At 48.5% G+C, this 19,167-nt stretch overlaps 1 protein-coding gene across 1 annotated transcript; it reads left to right on the top strand.

Annotated features, from left to right (window-relative positions):
• The first annotated feature begins 1,642 nt into the window (after window positions 1-1,642).
• Window positions 1,643-18,749, top strand: LYRM9 (LYR motif containing 9). Its single transcript, XM_059149034.1, has 4 exons — window positions 1,643-1,717; window positions 14,001-14,144; window positions 15,977-16,069; window positions 17,234-18,749. Exons 2-4 carry the CDS (start codon window positions 14,019-14,021, stop codon window positions 17,249-17,251), a joined length of 237 nt encoding a protein of 78 aa, XP_059005017.1. The 5' UTR covers window positions 1,643-1,717; window positions 14,001-14,018; the 3' UTR covers window positions 17,252-18,749.
• The last annotated feature ends 418 nt before the right edge of the window (window positions 18,750-19,167 follow it).

The following is a 19,167-nucleotide window of genomic DNA, read 5'->3' as shown; positions in this document are numbered from 1 at the left end:
AAAACAAGGTTTTTCAACTTTGGATTATTTTTTGCCTGTTGTTTGGATGTTTATAAAGGATTTTTGTGAACCATAAAATTATATGTATTTATAAGGACAGAAGAGGCACAAGTAATTCTGGAGGTGGTGTCTTTCTGAGGTGGAGTGAACAGCTTGCATCTTAAATATTTTATGAGATCTAGGTATTAGAACAATGTTTCTGATGCAGGAACACAGCGATCTAGGAACAAAAGGGAGATGGGGGCCAAGGAACAGACTGTGAAATTTCTTCAAAATAATCAAGTGATCCCAAGGCTGAAAATAGCAATGGATGGGGATACTGCAGATTGTTCCTAATAAGGGATTTAAAAGCTTAATGATTTATTGGTTGGATCTTCACTAATGATGTGTCCCTAACTCTGTGTGTGTGACTAAGAGGGCTGATTTATGAGGGTACAATCGTATCTTTCAGATATATTTGGTCCAAGTCTACATATTGAAAAGAAATTGAAGGGTTATCAGAATATTTCAGGAAAGCAACGCCTACATGATTTGTATGGTAGGTGAAGGCTAGTGTATTAGGTGAAGAGAAAAAAACCAAAAACCGGAGAGGAAAAACTGTAAAGGGAGTTAGCAAAAAACAAGAGAGAAAAGCCTACACCAAAAAATACCAAAACAAAAAACCCCACTTCTGTTAAGAAATAGCCCCTGCTTCTCTTAGTCTAGAAGGAGAAAAATAGCTTCTCAGATGCTACCAGGGAGCAATAGTTTCCTTTCAAAAAAGAAGAAGAAAGAAAACGAAAAAAAGAAAAAGTTGTTCTGTTAAATCAGCTACACATGGAGTCAGTCTGTGTAAGGAAATCAGCCTTTTCATTACAAATGGGTTTAAAAAGCCCTAGAGAAGTGAGACGTGAACAGAAACAATATTATCCACTAACAGCCCAACTCTCTTTCAGACAGCTGAGAGAAGATGAGCAGCAGCATTGAACAGGGGGTTTGTCTTAAGATAAAGACTCATCTTTATTTCTTTCAGGATATAAAACTTGTATTTAAATCAATTCAGAGAAGCACTTTAGCTTTAAACATTAGAGAGCGGGGAGAGCCTATTTAATAAAACAGCATTATTTCATTTTCAAAGAATGATACTGGCAGTAGCTCTGAGTTTAAATTCTGTATTCTTTTCCTCAATTATAATTATAGATGGGACTGAAAGGAAGCATGCCTATTACTGTCATATTTATTCTTTTGACAGGTGTTATGGGACTGTAATTTGATGAAATGACTCAAAACGCAGATTCCCTTACAAATACAATTCCTGTCATCAGCACGAGTGGTTTAGGGGAAGTCCTCCAGCAAGCCTTTTCACCAATCTTGAACACCCCTAATGTTTTAGCAGCGATCTGTATTCAGGAACATGGGGGAGAGCCTGCCTTCAGGGCTTATATCCGAGGTAGCAACAGCCAGAAGGAAGAGTGGGTGTTTAAGGTAGAGAAGGCAACTGTTAGTGGGACAGCCTTCTTTTTCATCTGGGTGGGGTTGGATCAGGCAAAGGGCATCCAGACTGTTTTCGCCAGTAGGGTTTCCTTATAAACAGACCCCAGCCCCGCATGCGGCCGGCAGAGGGCGCTCGACGAACAGCCGACGGGCGGGGGCGGTGCCGCGCCGAACCTGGAGCGCAGGCGCACTCGTGGCTGCGGCGTCCGTCGCGTCCGGGGTTGACGTTGCTCGGTGGAGGCGGGTGAGCCGAGCTGGGCTTTCGGAGGGCGGGAGAGGAGCCGCGCGCGAAAGGGCGCAAGGGGGACGGAGCCTCCCGGGGCGGCGGGGTGAGCTAGGGGTGTGAGGCCTCGGCCGTCCTCGGTCTTGCGCGGCCAGTGGAAGACCCATCGGGGCTTCCGTTGCCCCCGTCCCCTCCGCGTCGGCCCTCGTGGCCTCGGAGGGCCAGGTGGCCCGGTGTGTGGCTCCCGGCCGCGTTCGGGCCCGTCGCAGGCCTCGCCGGGCGGCTCGGGAGAGCGGGGCAGGCCCCAGTTTGCTGAGAGGGCCGCAGGGAGCCCCGGGGACTCCAGACGCCTCTGCGAAATGCCCACTGTCTGGCACACACCTCCGCGCTCAGTCTCGGCTGGGCCATTTATAAAAGCAGACGGGGCCCCTCCGCGGCCCATCTGCCCCAGGCTAGCTCCTGGGGAGCACGCTTGCCTGGAGTGACCTTCACGTTCTGATAGATGCGTCTGCAAGATGCGTCAAGTCCCGCGGAGTGGTCCTCAGGACTGTTTTGTTTTATTTTATTTATTTTTATTTTTAAAAATTATTTTTGTTAACATGTAATGTATTGTTTACCCCAGGGTTACAGGTCTGTGAATCATCAGGCTTACACAGTTCACAGCAGTCACCATAGTGGGTTTTTTTGTTTGTTTGTTTTACATAGCTTACAATTCACTCAAAGTGCACCATCGAATGTCTTTTTTTTTTTTTTAAGATTTTATTTATTTATTTGACAGAGAGAGATCACAAGTAGGCAGAGAGGCAGGCAGAGAGAGAGAGGAGGAAGCAGGCTCCCCACTGAGCAGAGAGCCCGATGGGGGACTCGATCCCAGGACCCTGAGATCATGACCTGAGCCAAACCCACTGAGCCACCCAGGCACCCTCGAATGTCTTTTAGTATAGTTAGTGTTGTGCATCCATACTCAGAATCAATTTTAGAACACTTTCATTGTCCCCCAAAGAAATCTCTCCTTTAGCTGTCACTCTCAAACTCCCATTCCCCCCACCCCCGCCCTGGGCAATCCCTATTCTACTTGTTGTCTCTATGAATTTGCCCATTCTGCACATTTCCTGTAAATGGAATCATACAATATTTGGTCTTTTATGACTGGCTTCTTTCACTTACAGTAATGTTTTCAAGGTTTACCCATTTTGTATCCTGTATCAGTACTTCATTTCTTTTTATTGCAAAATAATACTCCACTATGAATATGCCATGTTTCATTTATCCGTTCATCAGTTGATGGACCTTAGGACTAATCTTAACTCTTCACCTCCTACCAAGCCCCTTCTGGATCTGACCCAGACTTCCTGGCCATCATCTTGTTAGCCCTTGCTCTCCCTTGGCACCCCTCCCCCGACTCTGGGGGGCCTGGCATTCCCTTCCTCCCCTAAGCCTTCATGCAAGCTGCCTTCCGCCTTCACCATCCCTTCACCAAATCCTACTCTTCCTTCAGACCTCAGATTGAATGTCCTTTTCTCAAGAAACCTCTGACCCTTGACTGGGTGAGGGACCCCATGAGCCATTCTCTCAGGGACTGAATTCACCTTTGTAGCATTTATAACTGAGTAGTTAGTTTTAATTTTGTGTTAATTTGTAAGGTATATAGGGTCAGGGCCTTCTGTTTGTTTCTGTAACCCCAGTACCTAGACCTTCTTGATGTCAGTGACTATTTCAATACATGTGCTCATACGCCTACCATATATCAGGCACCGTACTATATTAGGGAGACAGCCATGAATAAATAAATTAACTTCCTGCTGTATGGAGTTTACATTCCAGCGGGGGGAATACAGAGGTGTCAGGTGGTGAAAAGTGCCAGGAAGAAAGATAGAAGGGACTGCAGAATGGTAGGAAAGTCCTCTTAAGTGAGACCTGGATTCCTTTAGGGCAGAGCAATGTGGGTGCCTGGAAGAGCTGTTGGGTAAGGGAGGAAGGGAGAGAGTGAGAGAAGGGTAAATCGGGAGCTTTCAGCTCAAGGGTCCTTTGAGATGAGCCCTACGTATGTGTAGAAAGAGCTTGTTAGGAGGGTAGAGACCTAGGTACAAAGCCTAGCTGCGCTCTCACCCAGTTCTGTGTGACCCAGCGCCTCAGTTTTTCATCCTCCACAAAATGGAAGTATTAGGATTGTAGAGTAAGTAGCCCCCATGAAGTACTCAGCCACGTGGCAGACACCTGGTGGATGTGTAATGGTTTCCTTCTTTTGCCGTCAAACCGCATTGGTGTGTTGTGGCCTATGTGTGGGAGGCCATTGCTTAACGTCACGATGACTTGCTTCATGTTGCTGGTTGCACTGCTCTGAGATCAGCATGTTTGCCTTTTGTCTGATTTTTCCAGTTTGCATTGACGGGGCTAGCTTACCACGTTCATTTGAAGCTGGCAAACTAGCTCAGGACGGTTGACTGGACACATGGGCTGTTCAGAGTGGCTCCTTAGGCTCTGAGAGAGACAGAAGGTGTGGGAGGAAGAGCTGAGGATCCAGGGCCCGAGTCTGAGACCTGGCTCTGCCACCTTTTGGCTTTGTGATTCCAGGACAGCCATTGTCCTCCTGGCTTTAGTGTCCTCTTTGGTAAATGGAAGTCAACACACATTTATAGAAAGGATTACAGTGTGAGATCTTATAGAGGAGTATGGGCAGTGTGGGGTGTGAGTCTTGAGGAAGGGACGCGGGAGCTACATCTTGGAGGATCAAGAGGAATTCTTGAGGCAGATGAAGAATCCAGCGTAAGGAAAAGAGAAGCGTTGAAGAGCACAGCGTGTTTCAGAGACACAATTAATGATAGTTACCAAGTGCCTCGTATGTGCCGAGCGTTCTTAGTGGCTTAGGGGCATTCATGAGTCCTCGCAACGAGTCTGTGCAGGAGATACCATTAGTTGCCTCATGGACAGATGTGCAGCTGACTCTGAGGTAGAAATTGAGAAGCTTGCCCAGGTCCCACCGCTGGCCAGTGATGGAGCAAGGATTTGAACATAGACTGCCTCATCCCAAGGTCCAGAAACTTAGCCTCTAAGTTCAGTATGTGGCTAGAATGTAGGGACTGTAGACAGCAGGAGATGAGTTTGACGAGACAAGTTGGAAGCAGATTTGAGACGGGTAAACGCTCCACAGAGGTTCTGGAGAAGGTGAGTGACACGGTGTGCTTTTGAGGAGGTATCCTCCGGTCGGACTGGAGAGAGTGATAGTCGGATAGTCTGAGCAAGGTATTGTTACAAAGCTGGGAGCCCAGGCACTGTCCAGGTGAATGAAGCGGGGGTGGACACTGAGGACGGGGAGGGTGGGACTTGAGAGCCTTGACCATGAAGGAAAGGGACTGGAGGAGCACAAATTGCTGCCCTGTGTTCTAGCTTGGAACGTGCATGTGCAAGTTAGAGCCCCAGAGGTGGGGGAGCAGAATCACTCTGCTTCTATATTGCGACTTTCCCCATCCAGAGAAATAATTGCATATTTAAACAATGGCCTGCACAGGCTTAATTTAGCCTTGTATCAGTATTTAATAGGGCATAATTTCTGGTCTTGTTCTGTAGTTTCATTCTTTTCCTTTCTTTCTTTTTTTAAATATATGACTTTTCCCCACTTATTTTTAGGTGCCTTATGTCAGGGCACAGGGTAGGGAAATAGCCAGGGGGGTTAAATGGGGCCGTAGGCCTATTTCTCAGCGTTTATACCAGTGATATTACTTGGCTCCCAGGAAATTCCCTTTGTGGCTTTATTCTCACTCTTTTCCTTTATCCTGTTATCGTCTCCTTTGGGTTTCCTAAGAACTTTTTTAGTATTTCCTTAGCTGCCCCCTTTTCTTTGTCTGTATAATTGACATCAGCCTTGTGACTTTTTTTTTTTTTTTCATCTTTATGCAGCAGGAAGCTATAGATGATGGCCTTGGGTTTCAGAAAAGCATGGAGCAAAGTTTTATGGAGAAGGTTGAAAAATAAGTGAGGGATAATAGCACAGTCAAGTGCTTTCATGCATGCGGGCCTGGTCCTGAATGAGCTCCAGGAGAGTTCTCTGTGGGGTCCTTAGCCTGGATCCAGAAGGCATTCAGTGGATGGCTCAGATACAGACGTAGCAGGTGGTGTTAGAAGCAGGCAGGGGCAAGGGGCAACAGTCCTCAGTGTGATTCCTGGCCTTACCATCTAATAGTTGTGTGGTCTCTGGCAAGTTTCTTCCCCTCTCAGAGTCCCAGTTTCATTATCTATAAAATGGGACTAATGATTCATACCCCAGAAGATTGTTGTGAGGGTGCACAGGGTAACACATGAAGCGCTCAACACCTTCCTGGCACTTCCTGGCACTTTCTGATCATTCCCTGAACGGTAGGTCATACGACATGGCATCAGCCGTGTAGAAAGCTTGAGGTGGGACAGCTAGGTAACATGCCAGGCCATCCGTTTCTGGTCCTAGGGCCAAGCCCAGAGCCATACACGTGCTAGGTTCTCTGAATGATGTTGTGTGGGTGACTGACACAGCTCGCTGGGGCTCCTGTCTCTCTCTCTGGACCCCCTTCATGCCTGGGATGGGATTGTTTCGTGCTTTTGTTGTGCTGAATTGAGTGGAGCCGGCTAATAGACTGGGTCAGGTACCCCAGAGATTGTAGCAGATGGTGACTCTGGACAGAACTAATAAAATACAAGGTGGGAAACAGATTTAAGAAGTGTTCATGGAAAAAAAGTTCCCCTGAGCTGAATGCCAGAGTCACGGTGAGGGCCTGAGCCGAGAATGCCATCTGAGTGGCCTTTCTTGAAGAGCTACGTAAAGGAGGGAACATTGCCCCTTGAGCTCCAAGAACCCACGAAGCTGGTCAGGATCCAGAACTGTGGCTTTCCCCCTGGACAGTACGTCTAAGAGGGAGACCAATATTGAGGGTGCGTGTGTCCTGAAGAGTGTGAGTGGGACAGGGAGGCATTAGGAGAGGATAGCACCTTCAGGGTGGGGATCTTGGAAGAGAATGACTTCGGGGCTGGGGTCACTAACTGAACAATGACAGAATGGCCTCGGAGGTTGTTGGGCTGGGGGGAGCGGGTAGAGACTTGAGCCCAGAGGGCAGAGCTCAGATCCACAAATGAAGTGGAGAGCTCAGACTTGGGAGCATATTAAGGGAGAAAAGCTGGAAAGCTCCCTGGCAGGGATGGGGAGAAGAGATTTCTTTTACCCTGGATAGGAAAAGGCTGCCTTCGGTGCTCTGGTTTTGAGACTCCCTACTTTGGGAGAAAAGTCATTTTCTGCTCATTCAGTTAACACCTCTGACCGAGAGCGTCTACCATGAGTCAGGCCATGCCACCTTCCGTATTTTTAGAACTTTCTAATTCATCGGAGGCGACAGCATGAATAACCAGAGTTCAGTTCTGATTTGGGGAGAAAGCTAAATAAATTTCATATGCTCTTTAGTTTAATTTCAAAGAAAAAAAGATTTTTTTTTTCGCTCTGATGTTGGTGGAGGTCACTAAATCAGTGAAATCCACCACCTCTCCCAGTGTCAGTTTGCATGAGCATCTCTCTTCTTCCGCAGCCCAGTCTTGTCTCAGCTAGAAGCACCTAAAGATATCATAACGTATTGTTTTCCCTTTTGCTACTTTTCCAGGCCCCGAAAAGGGCCCCCTACTGAGTGGGCTGCTGCCATGATCCCGGCAGGCATGCATGCTGCCTTACTCAGTCCTCCCATCTGTCTTGCCATGATCGGGGGCCCATGTACTTTCAGTGTTCCACTCAGTCTTCCAGATGCGGGAGAGTTGACTGGAAGGTGTTGGAGCGAGGAAGGGTTCAATCTGACACCCTTCTGTTGAGGGACCACTGCATGCCAGGTGCGCCTAACAGAGGAGGCTGAGCTGGGTAGAGGGTGGAGGGAATGGAGAATTTGGTTTCAAATGGGATAGAGATTGGCAGTTGCCTGGGAAAGCCTTGACACCCACCCCCCCACACACACCCCTACCACCACCACACACACTCATATACTGATGAGCTTAGAGCTTGTTCTGTGTGTGCCAGTAAAGGATATCAAGCAAGGGGCTCAAAGATGAGACTTTTTTGTCTTCCGTTGCTCATTCTGGCTGCACATAGAGAGGGACTGAAGAAGAGACATGTCAGAAGGGGTGTTGGATTAATCCAGGAGAGAGGCTCTGAGAGCCTAACAGAGACAAGGAAAAGGAGGGACGCCTTTCCTTCAAGAACTCAAGGAGTTTAGAGCACTGAAGTCGAGTCAGAGTCCACATCCCAGCGCTGCCACTCCCTGGTTGTGTATTCATGGTCGGCTTCAGTTTTCACATCTGCAAAATGGAATGACAATGCTTTTTTGTCCAAGGGTGGTTGTAAAAATGTCTAGCACCTCTCTTAGCCCATCAGTCAGCTCTTGGGCAAGGATGAATCTCATGAAAGAGGGGATTTGAAAATACTCTTGCCCGATGGCCTCCCCAGACTGACTGAGGTAGGAGGCGTCAGTTGCCTGTAGGGAATTCCTGCAGGTGACCTGGAGGGAAGCTGAGAGGACCGGAAAGGGTTGTCATGGATGGGCAGGAAAGGGAGGATGTTGCTGCCAGAGGTGATGGGCAGGAGAACTCAGGGCTTGGAAGATTCTGAGGTTCATCAGCTAGTAAGCATTGATGGAGGAGTGTGCTTGGTGCCAGGTTGTACTGTGCTGGCACTGAAAGAATAGAGATGGGGGAATCGGACACAGTTCCTGTCCTCAGGGGAGTTCTGTCCGGTCAGAGAAGATTGAGAGGCAAACACTCAGAGCCCAGGTGATTCCTGCTGACCTAAGCAGGCACACAGGCTATGGGCAAACAAATCAGGGAGAGAGTCTAGTTCTGTGTGGGGAGGAAGAGGAGACAGGAAGACTTAACCAAAAAGAAATTTCCTGGAAGAGTGTTAAGAGCTCACAGAACCAAGGGAGAAGGCTGGAGAACCCGGCAGGAATCTAGACATTTCTGGAAGTCCAGGAGGCAGGAGCTACAAGGACAGTTCAGAGCAGGAAGAGGCTCGTCATGCAGTCATTGCTAGAACACATGAACTCATTTTCATGTTCTTTGTAAGCTTGCTCAAGAGCCCATTTCCAGAGATGGGGAGTACTCAGTTGGCCTCGCCTGGGTCTCATGTTCTCCTTGTTGGCCAGGAGAGATGGAGCCACAGACAATAGTCTCAGCAGGCGAGGCTCAATGGAAAGAAGTCATTCCTTAAAAAGAAATTGGGGAGTGGGGTGCCGTTAGGAAGAGTAGCACCCACCTGGACTCTGGAGCCAGACTTCCCAGGTGGAGATCCTGGCTTTTGTGCTCAGAGCTCTGTGACCTTGGACAAATTTCTTGCCTCTGTTTCTTTATCTGTAAAAGGACAGCATAATGGAACCTCCTTGTTGAATTATTGTGAAGACGAAATTAATTCATGTGCGTCATTTAGAATAGTGTCTCTCCCATGCTACATACTCAGTAAGGCTGTGATCGTAATCATCCTAAGTGCTCAGGGTTTGTTATTATTACTAAAGGAACCACAGGTGGTGTGTCAGTGTGCCTGGCAGGTGGAGGAGTGCTGAGGGGTGAATCTGGATGGGCAAGAAGGCTTTAGGAGTCAGTGCCAGCCTCACGAGTTTAAGACTTTATCCCCTAGGTAAGTAGAAAACCGTGGAAGGGTTTTTCTAAAATAACTTTAAGTTACAAAAGAAATTTCAAAATACAGAGAAGTTGAAATAATAGCACAAGGTCCACCCTATTCCTGCCCTCTAAACACGATCTTAACATTTCACCACATCTTTCTCACCCTATCTTTTCTCTTTTTGTGTTGCCTCTTGTGGAGCCATGTGAAAGTAAGTTGCAGACGTGATGACACATCACCCCTAAACACTTCCTTCCACTCACGTCTCCCGAGAATGAGGACATTCTCCCACACGACGCACTGTTGTTCTACCTGAGAAAATTCATAGTTAATAATAATTCACAATATCCCGTCACATCCAGCTGTGGGAGGATTTGAAGTAAGATGTTCGACAAGGCGTTGTGGCTGCCATGTGGAGGATGACTGTAAGGGGGCCAAGGGCAGGCAGGTACCCTCCCGTAATGCAGGTGACACATGATGAAGCCCGAACTAGAGTGATGTGGGGTTGCAAGGCCTGTTTGAGGTACTCCAGAGGTCTCCCATTGAACGTGGTAGCAGGGATGGTGGGTCAGTGAAAACTTCCAGGAGGAGGTGCTGGACCTAACACCTGAGTGTTGTAGGGTCAGGAGACCTGCAGGAAGCAGACTGTGGGCAAGAGTGGGAGGATTCATTTGACACGTAAATATTAAGCATCTACTGTCAGGGTTCCATTTATACGTCAACTTGACCGGGCCATGAGATGCCCAGAGATTTGGCCAAACATTCTGGGTGCGTCTGTGAGGGAGTTTTGGATGGGATTAACAACATTTATTTTTTAACAGGGGAGGGGGGATGCTGAGGGAGAGGAATTCTTTTAAGCAGACCCTACACTGAGTGTTAAGTCGAACCCAGGGCTTGATCTCATGACCTGAGTTCATGATTTGTGCGGAAACCAAGAGTTGGATGCTGAACTGACTGTGCCACCCAGGTGCCCCTGGATGAGATTAACATTTAAATCAGACTGAGTAAAGCAGATTGCCCTCCCTGATGTGGGCAGGCCTCCTCCAAGCACTTGAAGTCCTGAATACAACAACAGACTGACCCTCCCCTGAGTGAGAAAGGATTTTCTTGGCTGGTGACCTTCAGCCTGGGACATTGGCTCTTCCTGGTTTGACATGGACTCAAACTGGGGCACCTGCTCTGTGAGATTTCAAACTTGCCAGCCTCAGTAATCACGTGAGCCAGTTCCTTATAAATAGTATACACACATAAATATAACATAGATATATTCTCTCTGTATATTCTATTGGTTCTGTGTCTCTGGAGAACTCTATTGCGTCTACTATAAGCCAGGCATTTTGTCACAGTGCAGAGACTATAACAGGCAAATAGGACGCAGACTCATGGAGTGTGCCACTCAGAGCTCAGTTTGCCTGGACTCTGGGCGGAGTGGTCGAGAAGGGATGAGGGGTGGGCAGGGGCCTTGGAGGAAGGAGTATGGACTTTGTTCCTATGGAACAAAATAATCTGCTGCCCATACTTGCTGGGTTGGTTTCTAAGTATTGCTTGGGTTTTTATCTACAGTGCTTTCCAAAGCTTAGTACCACTTTCCTGATTTTTCTCATATCCACATCTCAGCTGCATTCTTCTTTGCTGGATATATTTAAAAATACGAGTTTTACGCCTATTCCTTTTTAAAACATTTAAGCCACACTACCTATGAAATTACGGAATTTTTTTTATTACATATGAAAATAAACAAAAAATCATTACAATAAAATATGTTGACCCATATACTGCTTAAAATAATTTCACAGTTTTCCTACATTTGGGGAGAGTTGTCATGAGGGACAGGGTTAGGGGTGGATATCAGATCTGGGGTTTTAGGCAGGAATATGCCATGCTGAGATTTAGGTTTTGGAAAGACTCAATGGCTGTTGAGTGGTGAATAGATTGGAAGATAGGGAGACCTGCTCAGAATTCTGGCTGTTGTCCCTGGGAGCTCTGTTAAGAGCCTGAAGCAAGGATGTGCAGTGGGAATAGAGAGGCGGGGACAGATGTGAGGGGGCATTCAGAGGTAGAATTTGATAGGACTTAGAAACAGTGGCGTGGGATTGAGGCAGGAAGAGAAGTCTAGGTTGGCTTAGTGATGGTTTTGGTTTGGTTGCTTGAGAAGACAGAGGTACCTTCACAGAGGAGCTCAGGAGAGGCTAAAGTTAAGTGCAAAGAGCAAGATATGCCAGGTGATGGTTAGGGGCTGCAGAGTTTGACTACAGTTCTAGCAATGATGCTGTGAAGTTCATTGCCCCTTAATAGCAAACCCACACTTTAAATTAAATTAAAGCATTTTTAGTTTAACTCTTCTGAGTGGACCCACACATGCATTCTCTGCTACTTATTACTGAGAATGACTAAGTATTATAATTGAGCTGAAAATAATCTCCCGCCCATACTTGCTGGGTTGGTTTCTAAGTATTGCTTGGGTTTTTATCTACTGAAACAAAGTTGTGCTCTTTCCAAATGTTAATTTTGAAGCCTGCAGATGGTAACCATCTGTTACACGACTAGCATTTTACAATATTTGATTAGCACTTTATATAGTTTGGGGAAGCCTGCCAGTGGAGTCTGCCCATCAGGTGGGGACTTCGGTGGTACGTGCTCTCTAGTGGTCCTTGAAGGTCTTTGCCCTCATTGTATGGGGTTCCCATCCTTTTTGGGGGAGGAATGTGCTTTAGTACAGCTAGTCAGACTGGTAGGTTGATATTTGTGGCAGGAGAACCTCAGGGGCCTTGCCTTGTTTGTACTGTTCCTTAGAGCTGGAACCATCAGACCTCATCGTGGAAGCAGAGTTTGAGAGGTCAAGATCTGTCTGTCAGTTAGGACTCTCTGGGTTGCAAGTGACAGAGTAACAAACCCAAGCTTCTTTGGCAAAGGGCATTATTAATTGGGTTAAGTCATTACTAAGTCTAGGGGTGGGACTGCCTTCGGGTGGACGGTTCAGACGAATTCTTCAGACTTGGTTCCCTCACACCCTTAGCTCTGCCTACTGCTGTGGCTTCAGTCTCAGGCTTCCAGAGGAGGCAAGATGGCGCCCTGGAGAGAGGCACAAATCCCCGCAGCAGCAAGTAATGAGGGGAAAAAAATGGAGGCCTTCCCGGCCACCCCTGCAGAGGCAGTAGGATGCGTTCTGATTGGGCCAGCTTCCATCATGTGCCACCTGTGACCCAATCCCTGCGACCACGTGGATGCAGAGCTCTGATTGATCAGACCTGGAGTGGAGCCCCACCCTGACCTGTGGGCAGAGGCCCGGGGAGAGGCAGATCAGCAGTCACACGTCTGGTGCTGTTAGCAGAAGTGGGGAAGGTTGAGATGGGGGGCGGTCAGACCACCACCTGCCTGCCCCGGTGTCATGGCGGGAGCCCAGAGTACCAGGAGGCATTGGCAAACTTAGCTGTGGAGACAGGCAGTTATTGTTGCCAGGACAATAATATGCTGGAAATGGAATGAAGGAGCCTCTGAAACCGGCTACTTAATGAATTTCCTTTCATAGTTTTAAGAACCTCTGATAGATTGAGTATTCTAGTTCTCTCTCTCTCTCTCTCTTTATTTATTTATTTTTTTTTTTTTGAGGGGGAGGGAGTTGTCTTTTTTTTTTTTGTCTTTCTTCTGTTTATGTCACTTTAAAACTAAGACCAGTCACTTAATCTTGGTCTTTTAGCTCCTTGGTTTGGAACACTGTGAGCTTCTCTCTCAGAGAGGAGCGATCTGTACAGAGCAGATAACAGATTCCATTCAGTCTAGTTCAACAAACAGGGCACGAAGCCCCGGGGCCTGGGCCAGGCTCCACAGACCTGGCAGCAGATGAATCCTCAGCAGTGTGGGAAGCACTGTAACAGCTCCAAAACAGGGCACTGTAGCTCCTCAGGGCAGGACAGTCAGGAAGGGCTTCTCAGAGGAAGTGACACGGGGCTGGAGCTGGAAGGATGAACATGAGTTGCCCCCATGGCAGAGAAGAGGAGGGGAGCTTGATGCTAAAGGCACTGCTAGTGCCAAGAGACCAAGAGGCGAGGTACTTGCTGGTTTGGGGGGGTTGAGCAGAGGCCACTGGCTCCAGTGGGCATTCTGGCGTCAGCATGGAGAAGACTGGAGAGTGACAGGCTAAAGGCGGGAACAGACACCAGGCAAGATGCTGTGGTAGAGGTCCAGGCAGGAGCCTGTGGCGCATCTGCTTAAAAGGCAGGTTTGGTCCAGCCGATCTGGGGTGAGAGTGTTTCTAACCATCTCTCAGGTGACATCACTGCTACTGGTCCAAGACGATTCTTTGAGTGGTGAGGCTCAGACCTCTGGCGTTCTCCTCTTTGTTGGCTGTAGTCTGCTGGTTTCTCAGTCTACAGTGCAGAATCTTCCTGCTCATCTCCCCTACTCTGCCTTTCCATGACACCACCTCACCCACCCCCCACAAGTTGGCTTCCAGAAAGAATGAGGCGTGTGTGATTTCGCCTCTGGTCCCTGAAGGCCTACCGTGGGCTGAGGCTTCTGCAGGACAGAATGCCCTGCCCAAGCTCAGTCAGGGTCTGGGTTCTGTGCAGTGTGGCGCGAAGGGGACTGGGCCTCCATGTTGTATCAGACCTGCTGACAGAGCCATGGAACAGGGAGCTCAGGGCTGGGGATTGGCTTGATGCCTTTGAAATAATGCTCTGTGTTTTCCAGGGACAGAGGGACTCGCAGATGGCCCCACTACCAGGGGCAGAGCTGGTCCAGAGGCCGCTGCAGCTCTACCGATATCTGCTGCGCTGTTGCCAGCAGCTGCCAACCAAGGGCATCCAGGAGCATTACAAACATGCTGTCAGGCAGGTGGGAGCAGGGGATAATGAGCTCGGGGTGGTGGTGGGGAGGTGTCACATAATAGGAGGACTCTTTCAGAGTTGGGGGCAGGGGACAGGGAGGGTCTTTTGGGTGGTAGTGTAAGGGAGGAGTGGCAGACTAGTAAGAGACACCAAAAACCATAGCCCAGCTCCTCTCTCTTATTTCTGCTTAGAAAACAGACGCTTATCCTCTAGCACATCAGCTCTGTGCCAGGGCTCAATAAGGCAGCTAAATGGATAATTAGAGTAGAGTATAGGACATAGCATCACTTTGACAGGCGTTCCTGTGAGTAATGCACAGCCTGAGTGTACTCATGAGAAAACATCAGGTAAATCCAGACGGAGGGACCATCTCCACACCAGTGGCCTTGGCTCATCCAACATGACAGGGTCGGGAAGCACCGAGAAAGGCAGACTTGCTCTGCTTGGTATGATATGACCATGAAATATAATGAGTGGATTGGTTCTGGGCCAGGAAAAAAAAAACAAAAACAGTGCTTAAAAAGGACAATATTGGAGACCTTCCTGAAATTAGAATATGGGCTGTAGATGAGATGATAGTATTATACCAATGTGGCATTTTCTAAATTTGACTACTGTGGTTTTGTAATCTCCTTATTAAAACACATGGAAGCGTTTAGGGATCAAGGGCATGATGTCTGCAACTTCGAAATGTTCCCAGAAAATGGAGTACAAACCTATATAAAGAGAGAATGGTAAAGCAAATGTGAGATGTTCATGACTGGTGATTCTGGCAGAGAAAAGCTTCTGTAGGTTAGAGGTTACTTCCAAATAAAAAATCATAAAAAATAAATAAAAATAAAAAATAAAGTAAAATAAAAATAAAATAAAAAATAAAAAACTTAAATGAATACAAATGTAATGTGGAAAGTTAAAAAAAAAGTTGAGGTAGCAACAGACAGGCTGTGAAAATACGGAGGAGGAAGCAGCTAGTTGTCTGAGGGCGTCAGGGAGGGCTTCGCAGCGTGAGCATTTGAGGTGCTCCTGAAGACAAATAGGTTGAGAGTGACTGGGCAGAAGAGGTACCAGGTACCCTTGTGAAGCGCTCTGAGTGCCACACCAGTGAACCTGAATCTCACATTCCTTCTCTGGTCAAAAGCAAACAGCAGCCCCATGCTGCTCTGCACTGGGCCTGGCTGGAGTTTTTAGTCACTGGTCCCCAGCCCCCACTCTGCTTGGCCTTCCAGCACTTTTCCTTCCTATCATGCCCTGCAGGGAGCAAATGGAACCGAGAGATGGAAGTTTCTTTGGGCCCCTGCTGCCTGATCACCTTTGGGTCCGGCCTGATTTGGGGTACCTTGGGGGCCAGTCTTCCATACTGCTGCTGCTCTGCGGGCAGGAGGATGGGCTGTGTAGTTAGAAGGGACTCGGATTTGAATGCCGCCGCCACGCACAGTGGCTGGGTAGGTCATCCAAGCCTCTGTTTCCTCATCTGTAGGACAGATCCTTCCTTTTTTTTTTTTTTTTTTTTAACTCATTTATTTGACAGACAGAGATCACAAGTAGACAGAGAGGCAGGCAGAGAGAGAGGAGAAAGCAGCTCCCTGCCAAGCAGAGAGCCCGATGCGGGGCTCAATCCCAGGACCCTGAGATCATGACCTGAGCCGAAGGCAGAGGCTTTAACCGACTGAGCCACCCAGGCGCCCCATGGACAGATCCTTCTAACTGTCCCTGGAGGGCTCAGAGCCATGCCCAGTGAAAAGTGGCCATGGTGTGTCGGGCCTGTGCCTGATGCTCTGAAGATGCTGGTTCTGCGAATTTTGTCTTGTCATTTTTTTTTTTTAATGCTTAAACTTCCAGAGTTTCCGGGTTCATTCAGATGAAGACAATCCTGAGAGAATCCAGCAGATTATTAAAAGAGCCATTGAAGATGCAGACTGGATCATGAACAAAGTAAGTTCTTGGCTCCCGGCTCTTCCTACCCTCTGGTTGGGGGGGGGTTGACAGCAGTAATCTCTGTGGCCACCAGGGGTCGCCCCTGCCCCACACGTGGGCCAGATCAGCCAGGCAGAGGCACCCTACCGCCCCAGCCAACAACTCCCCTCTTCCAGAAGCCCAGAGTTGGTGGCAGATGCCTTTCTGGTTGTATCTGTTTTCTGTCAGGGGTGGGGAGTTCTGAGTCCCTAAACACCAACAGTGCTGAATAAGCTAAGGCAGGGTAGCAGGAAGAAGGAAGAGAAAGGTCTTCTTGGAAGCAATAGTGCCTGAACTAGCAGCAGCCTTGTGATGGCTCAGACAGGAAGGCTGTTTTGGGGTGTAGTGAACTCCTCATAGCCAGGGGTATTCATACTGAGGTAGGGTTATTGAGGAAACATTCAAGCATCTATTTTGGTAGAGGAAGGGAGAGAGTCAGGATTACAAATTAACTTGCTGGTCCTTACCCACTAGTGTTAGAATAACCCAGAGAGCTGGGTGGAGCGTGCCCCATGCCCCCATCCTTCTAAATCAGGATCTCCAGATGTCGGGGCCGGGGTTCATTTTTAAAACTCAGTGATTGGACTTGATGACTTCTGAGGGTCTTCCTCTACCTGAGTTTTTTTTTTTTCTTTGAACCAAGATGTAGCTTAAAGAACAGGATGGGCACACCCCATATTCCTGTCTGACATTCCCATGTCTGCTGTCTTTTTTTTTTTTTTTAAAAGATTTTGTTTATTTATTTGAGAGAGAGACAGTGAGAGAGAGCATGAGAGGGGAGAAGGTCAGAGGGAGAAGCAGACTCCCCACGGAGCTGGGAGCCCAATGCGGGACTCAGTCCTGGACTTGGGGATCATGACCTGAGCTGAAGGCAGTTGCTTAACCAACTGAGCCACCTAGGCGCCCTTCTTTGTCTTTCTTATGTGTGCCTTCCTACCCCATCAGGTTCCTTTTCCATTAAGGAAGAAAGGGTCCCTGTGTGCCAGCTAGAGATTTGACTGTCTGGTGCCTGCCTCGCTGCCTCCAAGAAGCCCCTGCAGGAGGCAGCTAGGGCCCCAAAGAACATGGTTCTCAGGATTTCCTAGGTTCTCCCTCCCCCTTTGGCTTCCCTCACCCACTTCTAATGATCTCTCTGCCGTACAGTATAAAAAACAAAACTGAGACACTGTCTGTCCTGAAGACATTGAAGTGCAGAGACCTCGCTTCTCCTGAAACTCAGCAGCAGCAGCCGCTTTGGAATATCCATCGGCCTCATTGGCTGAGAGCAAGAAATCAGGGGTAGGAGAAACTGACGTCAGCTCAGCCAGCTCTTCTTGCCACGTGTGTGTTCCCGGCATCTTTTATGTTCGCTTTCCTGGCCGTTGCCACGGGAGATTTGGGGAAGAATACATTTTGTCACTTTGTTCTGAAGGTGCCACATGAATTCTGGATGTTGTCCTTGGAGATCCAGAGGAGACAGGGCATGGGTTTTTGAACCAGTCAGGTCTGGATTTGAATCTCAGTTCTGCTCCTTGTCAAGGGTCTTGTCTTTGAGCTCAGCGTCCTCCCATGTGAAGATTAAGTATGAGGAAGTTGAAGAGCTTCATGCAGGACAGAGTACATGGGGGTGCAAGTAAATGTCCCTTCCCCAAGGAGGCTATCCTCTAGTGCTCCTTCCTCCCCGCCCACAGTGCTCCGCATGTCTCTCTGGTGCACTCCTTGTCTGGCCCGGGTGGTGTGCGGGCCTGTCCTGTCTTGCTTGTTGTCCCTGAACCCTCATGGCCCCACCATGCCCAGCACTCCACCAAACAGCTGTTCCTCTAGGCACTGTCCTCCCGTGAAGTCCTGGCCCGTGCCTTCAGGGAGTCTTTAGTGTCCCTGAAGTGGTGAAACACGGGCCACATGGAACAAGGAAGAAGGGCAGAGCAGCTCCAACGGACGCCCAAGTGTGCAGGCTTCTGTGAATCTGCGATCTGGCGTGCTGGCCCTTCCCTGCTTTGCCACCGTCTTGGAAGGAAGGGTAGAGGCAGAGAGGAAAGGAGGGAGGTGGGGAGCAAGCATTCTTGTGGAGTATGATGACCCTGATACCCGTGGAGAGGCAGGCTGGGTCACATCCCCCAATTCCATACAGTTTGCTCTTGGGGGAACTTACCTGGCTTGCTTCAGCCTTGGTTTCCCCATCTCCAGTGCAGTGATGCCCCCGCCCACCTGCCCGGGCTGCAGCGAGGAGCACTGAGCTCTAATGTAGGCCAGGCCCTTCTTGCAGAAGCCAGCTCAGGGAGCCTGCTGCGCTGCCGTGGCCGGGTACCACGGTTAGGGAGACCCCCTTTGCCTATGGGCAGGTGGAAGCATGGACGGGTTGAACTCCATTTCAAGGTCACCAGGCTACTAAGCAAGTTCTGTCTGAATCTACCAAACACTACAGATTTGGGAGGGAAGAAGGGGCAGCAAAGGGAGGAAAAGCTTCCAGGAAGGACTGGGGGGACTGGGCAGAGCAGGAGGAGCAGCTGAAAGTGGAGAAGCCACACTGGACTTGAGTATCCCCAAGGACTCTCAGCCAGAGGGATGAGCCAACACTTCATGACCCCGCAATGAATTATAAGACTTAAAGTGACTCAGGGACATCTGTATGCACTTGACTGATCTGCAAATAATGAAGTAAATATATCGATTTCTGAAAGCTCTGGTATCGTGAATGGTGTGCTCATTCATTCCCCAGACACATGTTGTTGCCTACTGTGTGCTGTCATACTAGGTATTGAGGACTTAGAGACAGGCCTATAGAAAGCTGTCCAGGTGGAGATGGATCTTCAAAGGAGATGGCTCTCTTTTGTTGAGATTTTTATTGTTTTCTAATAATGGGGGAACTGGTAGGTGGGGATTATTTCTTGGCTAAGTACTGGCTGTGTGTTTGGGGGTGTGGGGTCCTCTCCTTATCCCTGATGCTCAGGGGATGATTTGGAGGGGGGAACACTTACCCTTACTACATGATGGGCAGGCCTGGGTGCCTCCCACAGACATCCTCTGAGAAGTTTGTCTCGAGGCAGAGAAAGGACCTATTCCAAAGCACAGATTGTCAGGAATGAAGACCCAAACTT

This window comes from Mustela lutreola, chromosome 15 (assembly GCF_030435805.1).
Source record: "Mustela lutreola isolate mMusLut2 chromosome 15, mMusLut2.pri, whole genome shotgun sequence".
In the NCBI taxonomy this organism is placed as follows: Eukaryota; Metazoa; Chordata; class Mammalia; order Carnivora; family Mustelidae; genus Mustela; species Mustela lutreola.
This window is presented reverse-complemented; position numbering and strand designations above follow the sequence as displayed.

Excerpts from the sequence above, each read along its gene's own strand:
- LYRM9 (XM_059149034.1), top strand. The coding sequence starts at position 14,019 with ATGGCCCCACTACCAGGGGCAGAGCTGGTCCAGAGGCCGCTGCAGCTC. Across the intron at positions 14,145-15,976 it reads ACAAACATGCTGTCAGGCAG|AGTTTCCGGGTTCATTCAGA; the intron begins GTGGGAGCAGGG and ends TTAAACTTCCAG.